The sequence below is a fragment of the Episyrphus balteatus genome, chromosome 2 (genome assembly GCF_945859705.1).
Source record: "Episyrphus balteatus chromosome 2, idEpiBalt1.1, whole genome shotgun sequence".
In the NCBI taxonomy this organism is placed as follows: Eukaryota; Metazoa; Arthropoda; class Insecta; order Diptera; family Syrphidae; genus Episyrphus; species Episyrphus balteatus.
In genome coordinates this window covers 22,255,268-22,271,546 of record NC_079135.1, presented here as the reverse complement: position 1 = coordinate 22,271,546, position 16,279 = coordinate 22,255,268, and the positions used below count along the sequence as shown (strand labels likewise).

The following is a 16,279-nucleotide window of genomic DNA, read 5'->3' as shown; positions in this document are numbered from 1 at the left end:
TTTTTATAAAAAGAAGAAGTAAAAAAAAGGAAATTATAATTATTTCAAGAAGAGAAAGAAGTAAAAATTCACAAAAAAAAAATATGTATTTTTTAAGTAATTGCATTGACGACTTCAACCATCAGGGACCGCATCAAGAGTTTGGTCCTTTATGTTGGATATTTTTTTTTTTTTTTTTTTCTTTTAGTTTGTGCTTTGAATTAATGTGTCGTCTTTGGGAACAAAGCAGGGGAAGACTGGTTTTTTTGCAATAAGAATTTTTGTAGACATGTAATTATGTATTCCGGCGGTTCGGTTGAGTGGGAATTTGGAAGTTTTTTTTTCAAGTTGGTTCCTTGTTTTTTTTTCATTTTTTTTTGGCAACAATTTGATGAAGTTTTGTTTGAGTTTCTTCATCCGGTAAGAGACACCTGTCTTTGGTTCCTTTTGGTTAAAATTCTTCTTTTTTTTTGTGGTCTTTTTTTTCTCAAAGTTTAAGGTGAAAGATTTAAGGAATGTCTTTGTACCTACATCTGGTTTAGACGTTTGTGGTTTAAATTTTGTGTGTTGTGTGAGTTAGCATTTTTGGATGCCATCTGTTGCAAGCTCTGGGAAAACTTAGTGTATTATTCTTTTAAATATTTTCAACATTTACATTATTTATGAGTTCCCTATTTCTTATGATACATTGAGAATGTGGTTTTTAGTAACTGAACATTTTTACAATTTTGGGTAAGATTCATCAGTTTATGGTGATGTTTCCGCTGCGGAATTATGAGATTCAGCCGAAATTCACCAGTTTTGGTTGCTTAATTGTATGTTTTGTCGGTAGAGCTATGAGTTTCAGTAATTTTTACTTCAAATGTTTGAGATCCCTCTTCGGATTTATCAATTTCAGCTGAGATTAACCAGAAATTGAACAAAATCCGCTGAATTTAACAGTTTCGGTGTTGATGTGGTAGTTTTTGTTGAGATTTATTATTTTCGCTGAGGATTTTCAGTTTGGACTGCAATTTACGATTTCCGTCTACGAATTTTTCACTTTTTGCTGATAATATTAAATAAATCCGATTCAGATTCTGTATTAAGACAGAAAATTACGAGTTTATGGTAAGGATTTTTCCGTTTTGGCTAAGTCACCAGTTTTGACGAAACTAAGGAGCCATTGTTGCAATTTTAGTTGAAACTTAAGATTTTGCTGCAAATTTTTCAGCTTAAACTGACTTTCGGTTGCGGATTTATCAGTTTCGGGTGAAAAATACCAGATTTGAAGTTTCTTCTGTGGCTTTTTTTTTGAGATATTAAAATTTAAGCTAGTGTAAACTGTTTTGGGTGAAAATTTACGAGTTGCGACTGCGGAAAAATTTGGCTAATCACTATTTTTTGGCGAAATTTCAGAGTTTTGGTTGCGGATTTATCAGTTTTGGAATTTTATGAGTATTCGCTGCAGTATTATAAGTTTCGTTGAAATTAACCGGTTTTGGCTAAGTTTAAGTGTTCCGCTGCGGATTTATCAGTTAAAGTTGAGATTTATCAGCTTCAAGTCGAATTTTTGGCTAACATTTTTCATTTTCTGGTCGAAGTGACCTGAAACTCTAGTTTTCTTAGAAGCAAAGTACATAAATCTCAAAGTCATCGTTCGGCTTTCTAAAATGGAACATATTTTATTTTATTTTATGACTTAAATCCTTGGTGCTAAATTCTTTCTTAAGTTATTCTTTCTTAAACATAAAATATAATACTTTTACTGCTCACTACATCAATTTAACTACCATTCGAATAAGTGCTTGTAAATTTATTCTATGCCAACTCTAATATTCCATCATAAAATTTGTGGCTCAAAATATGTTAAACGTCTAGACAATTGACACCACCAACCAAATTACCAATAATAACAATAAACATATCTTACATAATTTAAAAACGCTAAATGATTACTAAGTGAGAAATGTTATGAAATTCAAGTAAGAACGTAAAAACAAAAAATAAAACAAAAAAAAAAAAAAACAGAGCCACTTCTTTGAAGCATGCACCCATTACCGAAATAAAAAAATAAGAAACAAATTATTACCATTCAAAGCTGCAAATTGATTACATGTTATGCAACGAAAAAAAAAGTACAAGTTTTTTTCATTCTTTTTTAGTTGCGATGTAGAATGTAAATTGAGACCAAATTAAGTATTCAATAAAGATACTTACGAGTATGTAAGATCAAGATAAGATTTTAAATAAAGTAATTTTTGGAAAAGTCTTAAAAAAATAACTTTTGAGACATTTTTTTATTTGAATCGCGAGAATCGCAAAACATGAGTTCATCAGTTTTCATTCCTGAATTGCGCAAAAGGTTAGAAGTCAGACATTTCAGGAGTCCGTCTTTAAGATTTTTTACTTGGGATCAGTGGTATAAAAATATCAATGGAAAAAAAAATGTATTTAAAATTAAAAAAAAATTTTTTTTGAAAATAAAAAATTTTTGCATTAAAATAAAATATTCATTGCAACTGAAATAAAAATTTTGTATTGTAACAGAAAAATATTTGCATTTAAAATAAAATTTTGATTGCAAATAAAAATATTTTGCATTAAAAATAATGTTATTGCAATTGAAAAATATTTGCATTGAAAAGAAAATTTTTGCTGCAAATACAAAAATTTTGCATTAAAAAAAAAATTAAATGCAAAATGTCTAGACTAATTTTTTTTTTAATATTTGTCAAATTTTTTACAATTTTGGCTATTTGACCGTACATAAGGTTCAATATTATAGTTAAAATAGCCTATTTATGTTCAAATAGCCAAAATTATAAGAAATTCGACGAATATTAAAACAAAATATTTGAATATTTGCAATAAATTTTTTTATATGGAAATAAAAACAAAACAAAATTTTATCGTTAATGCAAATATTTTTCAGTTGCAATAACATTTTTTTTATCACAAATTTTTTTTTATTTGCAATAAATATTTTTTTAATTCAAAAACTTTTTATTTGTAATAAATAATATATTTTTTAAATTTGTAATGGAAAACAAAAGCCTTAAGAAAGAATTATTTTTTACAGCCCTGCTTGGGATCAAAGTTTTTCTAGAAAAAGCTTGTGCTAAAAGCTAAAATAAATATATCATAGATTTGGAATCGCAATTTCCATCGATAGCAAGCTCACAGAGTTAAGGGTTTTCCGACTTAGTTTTCTTCTTATAATAGGTAACTACTAAAATTTCTATCATCTTCCAAATTTCAAAATACGCAATTTAGTTCAATGAAAAGTGAAAGAAACCTCCTAAACTTTCTTGCCAAATCTTACAAAAAAACAAAATCATAAACACAAATTTTAGATTAAATACCTAAGATACGAGTATTATGTCTTTGAGTTTAACTTACATTTTTATAAATACAAAACATACCAACACGAACTAATCATTAAATCCGCTAGGCAAATATTTTTATCTTCAACATAATAAAAATCTATAAAACTCTTTTCTTTTGGGTTCGTGCAAAATATATATAAAAACAGACAGACAAATCAAATCAAAATCCAAGTCATGGGGTCGCTCAATGGGCTTAAGAAAAATACACGTCGGCCGTTCGTTCGCTGTCTCACATGGCGCACCATGATAAGCCCTGAATTTTAAATGAGAACAACAACAGGTTTAGGTGTATAAGATAACCAACAGTGATAGTTTGGCTTACTCCTCTCTCTATAAAATGAATTTTCTATTAATATTGTTGTGGTGACGTATTTTTCTTTTTATTTTTTGTTAATACATTTTACAGCTGATTTTTTATTTATCTGATTTTTTATTTGAAAGAGAGAGAGAACAATTGGAATGGCTTAGAAGTTTTTTGATTTTTTTTTTTTTCGTTCTCAACAGGGTGATTCTAAACGTAACCACAACAAATGAATAAAAACTTTCCTAACCTACAAAAGATTTTTAATCATTTTTCAAGTCATTTTTCAAAATCATGTGTATCTTATTTGACAATATTTGCTAATACAAGCGTCATAGGATTGTAATCAAAAGATGTTTCAATATGATTTCTACAAGAATTTTACAGGGTGACCTTTGAAGCATTCAATCTTTCATCATTTTTAGTAGATATCTGAACAAAAAAAATCGGTTTGTTACTCCTATTACGTTGTTATAATGGAGGTACTTCAGTGAATATTTGAATGATAACCTCAGCTAAGTAAAAATATCCAAAAAAAAGCTTACTATCTTGTTCTAATTAATATCAAACATTCTGGCAAACATTTTGTGTCTTATTTATCGTTCACCCTGTATCGGTTTGTATATTATAGGTTAAGAAGGTTTTAATTGAATAACCTGACTCTTAGCCATGATGAGTTCAACGCACGGTGTCTGATTTATTAGAGTTTAAGCTTACTACTGGGGTGGCTTTTGTTTTAAATTTCAAGTTATTTTAATAGTCAAGTGGTGACTATAAAATGTCACAAATTAGTTCAGAAAAAAAATTAGGGGTTTTGCGACTCAATATTAATTTAATTGCCAGATGACTGGTCTACAACGTTAAACTTGTTTGGAAACTTCTTTCTATTAGAATATTTATTGTTAGAAAATAAATACTTTTTGCAAATACTTAATACTTTTCTCTTGCAAAATTGAAATTGCTTTTTCTTAGAACTTTTTCATAAGACCTTAGGAGCATTCATTTCGAAAAGCAATTGATCAATTCGACACAAACTTATTCTATATTTTTAAGTAAAAATGCAAATAAGGCTGTTGGTACACCAGATCTAGGTTTTCAAACAAACAAAATTCAAGACACCTAACGATTTTCCAAAAAAAAAAAAACTTCATTTTTTTTACATCAAAAAAAAATTCACTTAGAATCAAGATGATGCTCTTCTCAAACTCTATTTTTTTGAAGTAATAAGATTTCAAAACAATCTGTTTAAATTATGTTCAAATCAAAATGTTCTTCTTTTCATTTTAATAAGATTTTTTTTTTAATTTAAGTGTACCGGCTAAAAATGAAAAAGATTTTTAATGTCGTGGTGAACTTGCGTGGAATTATCCATAATTTTATTTAAATTAGAAAAAATTAAGTTATTTTTTCTATTTTCTGATTTTCTTTTTCCCAAATTCCCTGTTTATCAATTCCCAAAAATTGGCGCCGAACTAAAATCTAGGAAAATTAAAGGATCACGTTTTTTGCTCTGAAAAGCTCAATTTTTCTCAATTGTTTTTCGTAGCTTTTTCACATTCCACATTTTTGCTCCAGAAAAAGCTTAAATTTAAAACAAAAAAAAAATTTAAAAAAAAAATTTCAAAAAAAATTTTTTTTCTCTAAACTTTTCAAGAGAAAAAAACTCAAAAAATTTTGTTTTTTGAAATTATTTTTTTTTTTAATTTTTTTTGTTTTAAATTTAAGCTTTTTCTGGAGCAAATATATGAAATGTGAAAAAGCTAGGAAAAACAATTTCTTTTTCTCATTAAAAAATGAGAAAAAAATTGAGCTTTTCAGAGCAAAAAACGTGATCCTTTAATTTTTTCAAAAATTCGATCGAGTGAAACAAAAAAACGGCTGGCTGGTTTAATTTGATTTTTTGTAGGGTTTTTGTAGACATATTGAACTGTAAAAGGCACACTTAACATTAGTGGTTTCCTCAATATTTTCGATCTAGCGCTCGATTTTCCAAAAAACCACCAAAAGCCCTTTTTTGTTGCATTTTTAAATTCATGTGAAAATAAGAAAAATTTTTTTTTGGAAAAGCAATGGCTAGCCGTTAAGGAGAATTCATTCAAATTCTTGAAACCCACCTTTAACTTTCTGTGCGATCATTGGTTGCTGAGATATCGATAATCAAACACAAAAGGATCCTTTTCCATTTGAAGACCGATATTTTGGCGAGAAGTGGACGTATCGAGGTGTTCAAAAAACCAAATTAAAGCTAAATGAACAAAGTATCCGATCCTTATAGTGGTTAAGCTAAAAAAAATTTTTCCACGCCCGTAGACCAAAAATAAAAAATAAAAAAAATTTGAAAATTTTTTTGTTGCTGGTTTTTCTACGATTACTCAAAAACCGCAGAGGTTAAAAATTTTTAAAGTTCTAATCCAAAAACTAGACACTTGGAGCTACAATTTCCTTCTTTATCGATTTCTTGTACGACCATTTCTTTCGAAGTTACGGCCTGTTGAAATTTGCCCAAAAATTTGGAATTTTTTTTTGATCCCTTAATTTTTTCCAGTAGTGTATTTCTTACAAATTGTAATTGTGGAAACATTTAAAGTGCTTTAAAGGAAACTTAATCTTAAATTTTATGTTTTTAATAACAGCTTTCAATTTTAGGTACATCATATCAAACAAAAGTCATCGTTTCGTTATAAGTTGTTTCAATTCAACGTGAAACAAAAGCTTTTTTTTTATTTTACCAAAACAAAGTTCTTGTTTTTCACTTTTAAAAATAGTTTTAAGTTCACATAGGTAATTTTTAGATTTTTTGTAGTCCATTTATCCTTTTTTGATCTTACACTATTTAATTGCTAATTCTCTTTCTTGTTGCTATTCAGAGTAATCAATGAGAAATTTTGATCTAAGGTCCAAAATTATTATTTTTTCACATGTTGTTATAACTATTGCCAACATAAAATCTTAATATTAATGGGATTTTTAAGTTTTGCATTAAATTAATTAAGATAAGAAAGTTTTGTATGTCTTTTTCGTACCTACTTGCCTTCTAGAAAAATATTTTTTTCTACTATTTTACGAATCTGTTTTTTCCATCAATTTCTTTGTTTGGTGTAAGTTTCACAAAAGAATTTTTGTATAGCTTTTTCTATAAGCGCCTTCTCTATAAACTTAATTCTTAAAAAAAACTACATACTTCTAATATCAGAAAATGAAACTGAGCAAATAAAAAATTCTCAAGCTTTTCTCAATTGTCATTATGATTAAAAATGAATCACAATCGAAATGTTTTTTTTTTTTTCATTTTCGTTGACAAAAAATAAATAAAAAGTGAAAACAAATAACTTAACCTCATTTACCTTTAACATTCAAAAAAATTTTAAATTAATATTTCGTCGTGTGACTTCAGATTCACCTTTTTAAACGAAATTCACAAACTATGGGTATAGAAATCTTGTTTAATTTGTAATTTACATCTTACTGTGCAGGTAATTTTGAAACTATAGTTTTTTTTTTCAATTTCTAAGAAGAAAAAAACTTATCTAGCACTTATCTTTTTTTTTTTGCAATATACGACATGATGTGGTAACGAAAGTTAAGTACTTACCAACAAATAAAAAATTTAACAAAAACAAAACTTTTACTTTTTCAGCTTCTTTCTAATAAAACAAAACAAAAACAAAGAAAAACATTATAAAACGCAACAATTTCAATAAAAAGTGAAAATAAAAATCTCATTATAATTTCGTGTGAAGATCATCTCTCCGTCATTTCTGTAACTACTGACAAATAAACAAAAAAATAAAATAAAAATAAATAAAAAAACACTCAAACCAACAAACTTTGTAATCTAAATGACTTGATGAAACTGACGAAAGTTCGTTACAAAAATGATTGTAAAAATGGATCCAGATGAATTGATAACATTTAGGGTACAGTATCTAGTCGATACTGATCCCTTGAATTGCACATCAATGTATCCAATTCCGACGAGGGCTCCAACTTATGCCTTTGCTACAACAATGCCATTGGCAACCCAACTCGGAACGATACTACGTTTACTTGGAGCACCACAAAGGGTGAGATTAATTTTTCAATTTTTTTTTTTTTAATTTATTTATACAAAAATTTAGATTTTGCACAAAAGTACAAAATACACTTCTATTTTTTTGTAATCTTGAAAATGAACAATCTCACAAAGATAACAAAATCAAACACAAATCAAATGGAAAGTTAAACAATGAATTATTTTTAGATACCAACAAGAGCTAATTCTGTGGAACTTAGAGATGCAAATGAATTAATTTGCGAAATTAAATAATAAAAATCATTCTTCTTTTCAAGGCTATCGGGTAGTAATTTTCATTCCAAATGTCAGCACCTCAGAATGCTTCAGTTTATATCTTCTTTGTCTTAAGGAAATTGAAATTAACTTTTTTGTCTAAATAAATCAGCAAGCAGTCGATCGAATTTTTAAATAATAGATCGACATGAATATGGAATAGGGTTGCCAATTGTCAAATCAAATGAAAATTCTAATAATTCTGTTAGAACGCTGAAGTTTTGAAAATTGTATGTCTAGTGTTTGACGCTGTGTATTTTGAAAATTTTAATATTTCAGTATCCTTAAAATTTTTTGTACATACACAAATTTTTTCATTGAAATCAGGTAGGTAAGTCGTGTACGAGATATTCAGAAACTCGAGGTATATACAGACAGACAGACAGAATTACCGATCCCAATTTTTTGTCATTCTCCATCATTGTAATGTCATGTCTGATTGTTATCTCGACTACCGTCCGAACTCCCGTCTTAAAATAAGTGAACTAATCTTGTTAATTACTTGCATATAAACACAGCGTCTATGCTGCAAAATGTATTCACAAACAAAATTGAAAAAAAAAGAATCCTTTTAATTTAAAATGAATATCCATTTATTTTTGTTTAATCTTTTAATTTCAATTAGATTGCACATACAATGAATTAGAAATAATTTCATTTTTAGACTGTACACTTACATTTTTATTATTATAGTGAAATGAAGTTCATTTGAAATTTGACAGATTTTAAACAGATTCCATTTATTTTTATAAGATTTCTAATTATTTTAAGCAGATGGTATTTAAAAAGATCATCTTGCTTTTAAGTAGGCTTGAGTCAATAAAATCAAATAATTTAGTCAAACTGTTATTTGACTGTACTATTTGAGAAATCTATACTAACTATACTATTTAGGAAATCATGACACAACATTTTTTATTGGCTACATGGCAATAGTACGAAAAGAAAAATTACTCCAATCTGCTCGCCACCAGGGGCATTTTACATTTTCATTTTCATTAACATATTCAAATTTATAAACATCTTAGCCACACGCAAGCTATTCGCATTTGTCGATATATATTTTTTTTTGTTTTGTTTTCTTCTTTTTCTTTTTGTGTTTATGCAAAGATTTCCCGATTTTAGCATCAATCGACCAAATCGTAATATTCTGAACATTTTATAGATTTGCCACAATATAATGATCCAGGAAAAATAGTGATCGTGTGAAAAATCAGAAAATCTGTGTTAAGAAAACAACATTTTACAGATTCAAAACCGGAAAAGGAATTTATCAGAGAAAAGATCACACGTAGAAGAAAAACTAGAAGTGAAAGAGATGCGTGGTGTGATTGAAATTAGAAACACATGGCTATGGTAGAATGTTTAGGTCTTGAAACAAAAACATATGAGGTAGGTAAACTCAATGTACAAAAAAAAAGCTATTTTTTAAGCAAAATTGATTGATTAGGTTAAACAGACCGAGTAAAGAAGTAGTTTTTGATGTTTTGCAATGATTTTTAGAACATTTTTAAAGGGTCCAATTTATTTTTCAGCTATTGACATAAATATTTGTAATTTTTTTAGGTGTTGAAAAAACTATAAAAATCTAGAAAAAAAAATGGCAAATTTCTTTAGGTAACGAACAAAAATTTAGGGTTCAATTTCCAAAAACTATTATTTCAAAATGAGTTTTTCTCATTCGTCTTTCAAAATGAAAAATTAGCGAAATGAGCTATGTTTTAGGGTTTATGCACGGAGAAAAAAGTGTCACCTTAAAGTAAGATGATGCGCACATTAAATTTCACCACTTTAAATTCAGGTGATATCCGCTTAAAATAAGATGATTCCACTCAAACTCAGTTAAATTTAATGCACGGAGAAAACAGACCACATAGAATTAAGCGGATCGCACCTTAATTTAAGCAGATTTCTGCATGGTTTTTTGCTAAGATGACTGTCACTTTAAATTAAGGTGATACTTTTTTCTTCGTGTGGTTACTAAAATTTCTAGGATTTTCAATGGATGTTGAAACGACGCTATAATCACTTGAAACTACAAACTTTCTTCATAAAAATTGTTATTTACCAATTCACCTCAGTAACCAGAACCACCCTTGCCTTGATTAGGCCTCCACACACAAACCATACAACAAATATTTATCTATATCTTTAAGTGTGACCCTAAACTTTCGATATCGCGCAGTATTTTTTCGTGAATGAAGCACATTAACAAAAACCATACAAAAGTTTGACACTGAAAATGATAATATCTTTCTTCGTTTTTTTTTTTCTTTTTTCTTTTGTTGAATGGTTGTGTGTTTCTTTTTTGTAACTTCCACGGTCTAATGCATTTTATTGTCGTCTTTTCGTCACTTTTGTCATGTTGTTTGACTATTAAAAAGGCTTCTTAAGAGGTATTGATATTTTTGTTCGTCGTTTAAAGTGTTGAATTCCATTCAGGTATATTTTTGTTTATCTTTGATATTCGTATAAGTTAAGTTGATATAGTGCATGTTGGCATTGTGGCACCCTATGTTTTCGTTTGGAAAGAATGAAGAACTTAAAAGAGGGGAATTCTTATGTGATTGATTGAAAGAAATTAACAATATTCTTTTGAGTGATTTTTTTTTTTTTGGTTACAGGCTAGTGAACACAACACGAATAATATTTTCAAGACTCTGATATATAACAACCATCACACAACAATTTCTAATGAGAACATTTTGATTTTAGAATAAAATTATTTTGCAGTAAAAAAATAATACATGACTTTTACCTCTAGAGGGCTCAATATTGAATTTAGTGTGACGTCATACAACCTATAATCAGCGGGCAACCTAGAAGTTGTCAACGACATCTTATTAACCAAATTATGTCTAATTTTTAAGAAGTTATGATGGAACAAATGAACATTACCTAGAGTGTCCAGTCACTTTATGAATATTTTTTGTTTTTGCTTTCATTTTATTGGAAGAGATATCAAAAGTTGCGTATTAACGAGTAACTTTTACAATGTACTCTTACTTTTTAATTTGAATATAATATTTTTTGAGTGTCACTTATAGGGTTAAAATGGGATTTTATAAAATCTCTGATAGAGGTCTAAAAGTTATCACCAAGTTTAAAAGTAAGTACATCCCCAGAATCGCCAATATGCAACTTTTAAGACCTCTTGCTATGAGATAGGCTCTTTAACTCTCAAAAAAGTTACTAACATTCTGACAGGGGCGTACACTCCCTTGGGGCAAGCGGGGCGGTGCCCCGGCGCCCCCGACCGACCCCAGGGCCCCCACTGGAGACAATGCAGAGAAGGAAACTGTTAGCATAAATTGAGTTACGAAGTAACCAGGGAGAAAAATTATGTCATTCAGTGTCATGTATAATGCATTGGTAGCCACACAATATATGTATATTGATTTTAAAAAAAGGTTACCCCAGGGGCCCCAAAAAAATAAACTGCTTTTTTAAAAGAAAAATTATAATTTTATCTTAGGGCCCCAAAAAATATTACTTGAAAAATCTTTGCCACCACAAATAATACAAAAATATTTTTTGAGGATCCTCAAAAGTGGTTCAAAACAATCAAATGCAAAATTAAATATAAATTCAGGGGCCCCAACATAAATACATCAGGGCCCAAAATAAAAACATTACGTTATTGGTGGCATTCCGAATATTACTTCAGAACAGAGGCCCCAATACCTCTTAATTCTTGGCTCCAAAAAAATTATATTATATTTTAGGGGCCTCTAAGCACCTAATTTTGAGGCTCTCAAAGTAAAAAAAATTATGTCTGATGATGAAAAATAAAATATGTATTTATTACTTTAGAACAGAGGCCCCAAGAACTATCAATTCTTAGCTAAAAAAAATTTATTGTAGGGGTCTCTAAATATTTAATTTTGGGGGCCCCTAGTACAAGTGTTTGCTACTTTTATGAGAGACATTTTAAGTAAGTATAGCAAAGTGCATTACGAACATATTAAAACATTAAAATAAACCTAAAAATAAATAAGCCATACAAAAAAAAAAAAGTATGGCGTATACGTAATTTTTTTTTAACTAAGGGGCCCCCAAATATCAAAGGGGCCCCAAAATTTAGTCTTACCCCGGGGCCCCGGTGACTCAACGTACGCCACTGATTCTGAACCGATGGGAAATACTCAAGTCAAAGCTATCAGAATTTAGGGTACTACAAAAATAATGTTCTAGATTAATAGAAAATTAAGATTCGGCACTTGGAAAGTTGAAATGAACAGTAGCAACTTTAAACTGAAAGATAAGATTAATTAAAGACAAACTGATAGCTTGTGCGTCCAAGAAACAAAATGGCGAAACCTTTCTTATGAGATAAAGTAAGGTAAAAATGAGATTGGTGTTACCTTTGCGGTAACGTTTTGAAACGTTCAGAGCCAGCACCGAATCTCTTAAAGAAGTTGTAACAAATGATGTTCAGACCAGTTTACATTTTCTAGTTTAATGAACCTGTGTAAAATAAGTGATTTTTGGGAAAGCGATCGCCTCACAACACCGTTTTCTATTTAAAAAATTGTTTCTATTAATGACAAGCCTACAAAGAGAAATTTTCGGGGATTCAAGTGAAAAAATCTGGACAGAGAAAAAAACGGAGCAGTTATCGACTAACCGACTTTTAAAGCCTTGCCTCTCAGAATTAAGATAAGACGTTAATTATTAAAAACCTTGCGAGAAAGAAGCAAAGAAGTAATGTACCCAATAAAAGGCAGAAAGAACGAAAAGCACGTAACGTGAGCTGCAAGAAATTTCTTTATAGGCTCCTGTTACACACCAGATTTTTTTAGAAGGTGATGCGTCATGTCCACACAAACAAGGATTGAATCTATTTTTGAAATGCTCCTTCAAAGAAAGAATAATTCTTGTGATAAAAACAAAGGGCAAATTTTAGGAAAATAAAAAAAAAATTGGTCCAAGTACTGCGCCATGAGGCACTCCCAGATTAATAGTTAAAATTAGATGAAATTGGAAATATTTTTGGTTTGTTGAGAAAACTATTGTGAAACAAACATTAAAGGCAATCAAAAGGGACTCCATCACATTTAAACAAAACAAAAACAAAAAAACACATACCAATATTTCCACCCTATAAATGTCAAAAGTTCAGCAGTGCAAGTGATTGATGAGCATATAGTAATGTTACTAAATGGAAATTTAAAATGTGCTTTTTAAAATTTTCGGACAGAAAGCACAGAAAAAAATAACATTAAAATTTTGACATTTCAAGGTCTCTTTTAAAAAAATCTTTCAAATTTCAAGAAGATTTCCCAAAATGTCACGAAAAAAAATTATATTCTTATAATGTCAAAAGTCTTATAATGCAATATTCCATATTTTCCTCTTGAAAATTTTTTTCAAGAAGTGTCATGACGACATGTCACAAAGTCATTACACGAAATGCTAATGCGTGACATATTCTACATATCCTTTACATTATTAATTACATTCTTGATAGAATTGTTTGATAAATTCAGAAGAAATATATCAGATTTGCTGATGAATTGTCAAACTCATTGACAATTTGTCATAAGAAACACAACAAACACACACCATTCCTTCAAATTCTATTGAAACAAGTCAATTTCTAGCATAAAAACCTGACTCAACTTCCTTGTACACCTTAGTAATAATTCAAATAAAATTCAATACATTGCGTAATGGTCTCACCTATTCATAATATGCTTATAAACGCATATCCAGAGGCATCACCATTCACCATACAATTGTCATTCATTTGTGTAAGTTTTTTGAATTAATTGTAATTATACAAATTCAATTCTTTCAACTTTATTCATTAATTCCATAACCACACTCAACGTATGTTAATCATTATAGGCAAATAGCCGATGTATCTTTATTTTACAGTGGGGCAAAGTTAGTTCAAAATAAGAATAATATGGTTCATAAAAGTTGGAAATATTTTTATCATATCTTTAAACAATGATTTAAAACCCCTTCAAAAACTTTGTTTGACAATTTTTAGCCTGAAATAATTGATAAAAACCCCCACTGTATGATCATATGGAAGTTTGTCATGTGTGAATAATATAATCGTTTATCATATTGACTGTCCGACTAAGCATGAAGTAGCTGCAACAATTGAAGAAGAAGTAGGGAACACAAACTTGAAAGTTCCCACCAAACCAAACATAGACTATAGTTGAAGAGGTGCCACCTACAACAAAGGCTTTACTTACTTTTTCTGTTGTTGTTTTTGTTTTTTGCCTTCACTACTTACTTATATGAGTGTTCCATAACTCAGCTGAAGCGCGTAAGATTGCAAAATTGACATATTCTCTCAAATCATGTCAACTAGCAGGTGAGTCGTGTGATGGAGAGTGTAGGCAAACAGCCAGAAGCAGACTGACAGACGATCTTAGGCAAAGGTGGAGTAAAAAATGAAGAAGAAGCGGTGGCGTCGACAACAAGTGACTACTTTACATATTTCCGCTTGGCTTGGCTCTGGACGGGCAGTCTGGAGAATAATAAGATGATTTGAGGCAGTCACCTCCTCTGTTTTGCTAGTTCCACGCCTGGCTGGCGATATGAGTTGGGTAAAAGTTTAATATGCTGATGTACTCGCTCAAGAAAATGCCCCCCTGGCGGCGGGTAGTTGAATTACACAATAGAAGTTCTCTACCATTAAATGCTATTAATCATAAGACTACATACAATGGTTGACCACAAAGCTGCACCCTTTTTTTTTTGTGCAGAAAATCATCATCTTCTTCTTCTAATGCAATTATATGAACTGAATTGGAAATATAGTTTGTGTACGGAACTGACCACACCTTTCACCTACACCACAAAGGACTATCCCGATTGTTGTTCTGGAACACACCAAGAATCCAGAATAGCAAAAGGTATATACTTTGCAAATAACGTGTACACTACACTGGACTGCACCTACTATCTTAATCTGACCCTTTGCCCAGCCTTATGGGCAACTCGGGCTATTCTGATGGTATGGCAAAAGTTCTTCTGCAGATGTCGCTAAGTCACGATGTCCTTGGTCACTGACCACACCGACTGACAACGACGACCAAAGGCAATGGTCAAGAAAACATTTCCCTTACTTTTAGACTCCATCCAGTGGATTTGTACCTGTTTTCAAAAAGAGGATTGCCGTGTTCGGATGCACTCTATGATGGTTTGTAAGTTAGTGCGGGGATGTTAGTTCCAGTTTACCTTCTTTTGTATCTATACGTTGCAAGTTGTAATATTCTTGCCGCTTATCTGTTAGTTCGCCACCACTATAATGTGGCAGGATATAGAGTTTATTTTCTTTTGGTGTTTCTCTTTTGGGATTGACTTGGGAATTAAAACCATTTTCACGCTATACAGCACTTTGTTGTGGTTCATCCTTACAATGGATTAGTAATGAGTAGTCTGAAAGTTAAAGTTGCTTTTAGGGAGTAGGCAAAATTATTTGAGTTTCAAAACATTATTTTTAAAATTTTAAGTTTAAAGAATGTTTTGGCCACTTGAACCGTTGGACTACGAAAATTATAATAAGAGATTGAAGCTGATATTAAATAGAAGAAAATTAAAATATTGCAAGGTCACTTTTAAAAATAGAAAATTGACTTTATGAGTTGAGTATGTCAATAAAAGAAACAAAATGTCTGTTTAATGAATCTGATCCGCACATAAAAGAACAGAAAATATTCGAAAAGTACAAGTTTTTGTGTTTCATGAAAAAAAATCTCTCCACAACTTGTTCTACAATCTGTCATTTTATGTTTTATGAAGTTTTTCAGCACAGAAAAGTTCAAGTTTTTCTGCTCCTACTTTTTATGTAGAGAATGTGAGTGAAAAGTGTTATTTGTCATCTGTTTGCTTGATTGTGATGAAAATAAGGGAAAGTAAGATTTTAAAAAGTGTATTTCTTAAGAATTTTTGATTAATAACAAAAAAAAAAAAGTACTTGAATATTGAGTGCTAGTAAATTATTTATTTAAGTAAAAAATCATTTCAAGAAATGATTTTTGAATTTACAATTTTGCAACTGATCTGTTAATCAATCTTGTTAAATATGAAGTTGAACTTTTCTGTTCTCTCTTGTTCTGACAGTATTTACAAACTTGCGCTGATCTGGTCTGGTCTGTTCTGTCCTAGATTTTTTTCATTAAACAAACCTTATTTTTTTTTTTTTTTTTTTTTTTTTTTTTTTGACGGGAGGAAATCTTCAAAAGACACTTGGCAGTATTCGACACCAAGTAGTGTGGGACTCTTAACCACTAAAACCACCTCTTTATCAGGACCAATCTTGAGAGATCGACATCAGAT

General features: G+C 30.0%; 1 protein-coding gene across 7 annotated transcripts in view; it reads left to right on the top strand.

Moving 5' to 3' along the window:
• Positions 1–16,279, top strand: part of LOC129908524 (FH1/FH2 domain-containing protein 3) — a 134,163-nt gene that overhangs the window by 48,318 nt on the left and 69,566 nt on the right. For 4 of the 7 annotated variants that reach the window (XM_055985090.1, XM_055985092.1, XM_055985091.1 and 1 more), the window contains exon 2: positions 7,286–7,712. The exons of the other annotated variants lie outside the window; for them this stretch is intronic. In XM_055985090.1, the coding sequence (XP_055841065.1) occupies positions 7,524–7,712 (189 nt within the window). In that variant the 5' untranslated portion in view covers positions 7,286–7,523. The remainder of the gene's footprint in view (positions 1–7,285; positions 7,713–16,279) is intronic. 7 annotated transcript variants of the gene reach the window in all.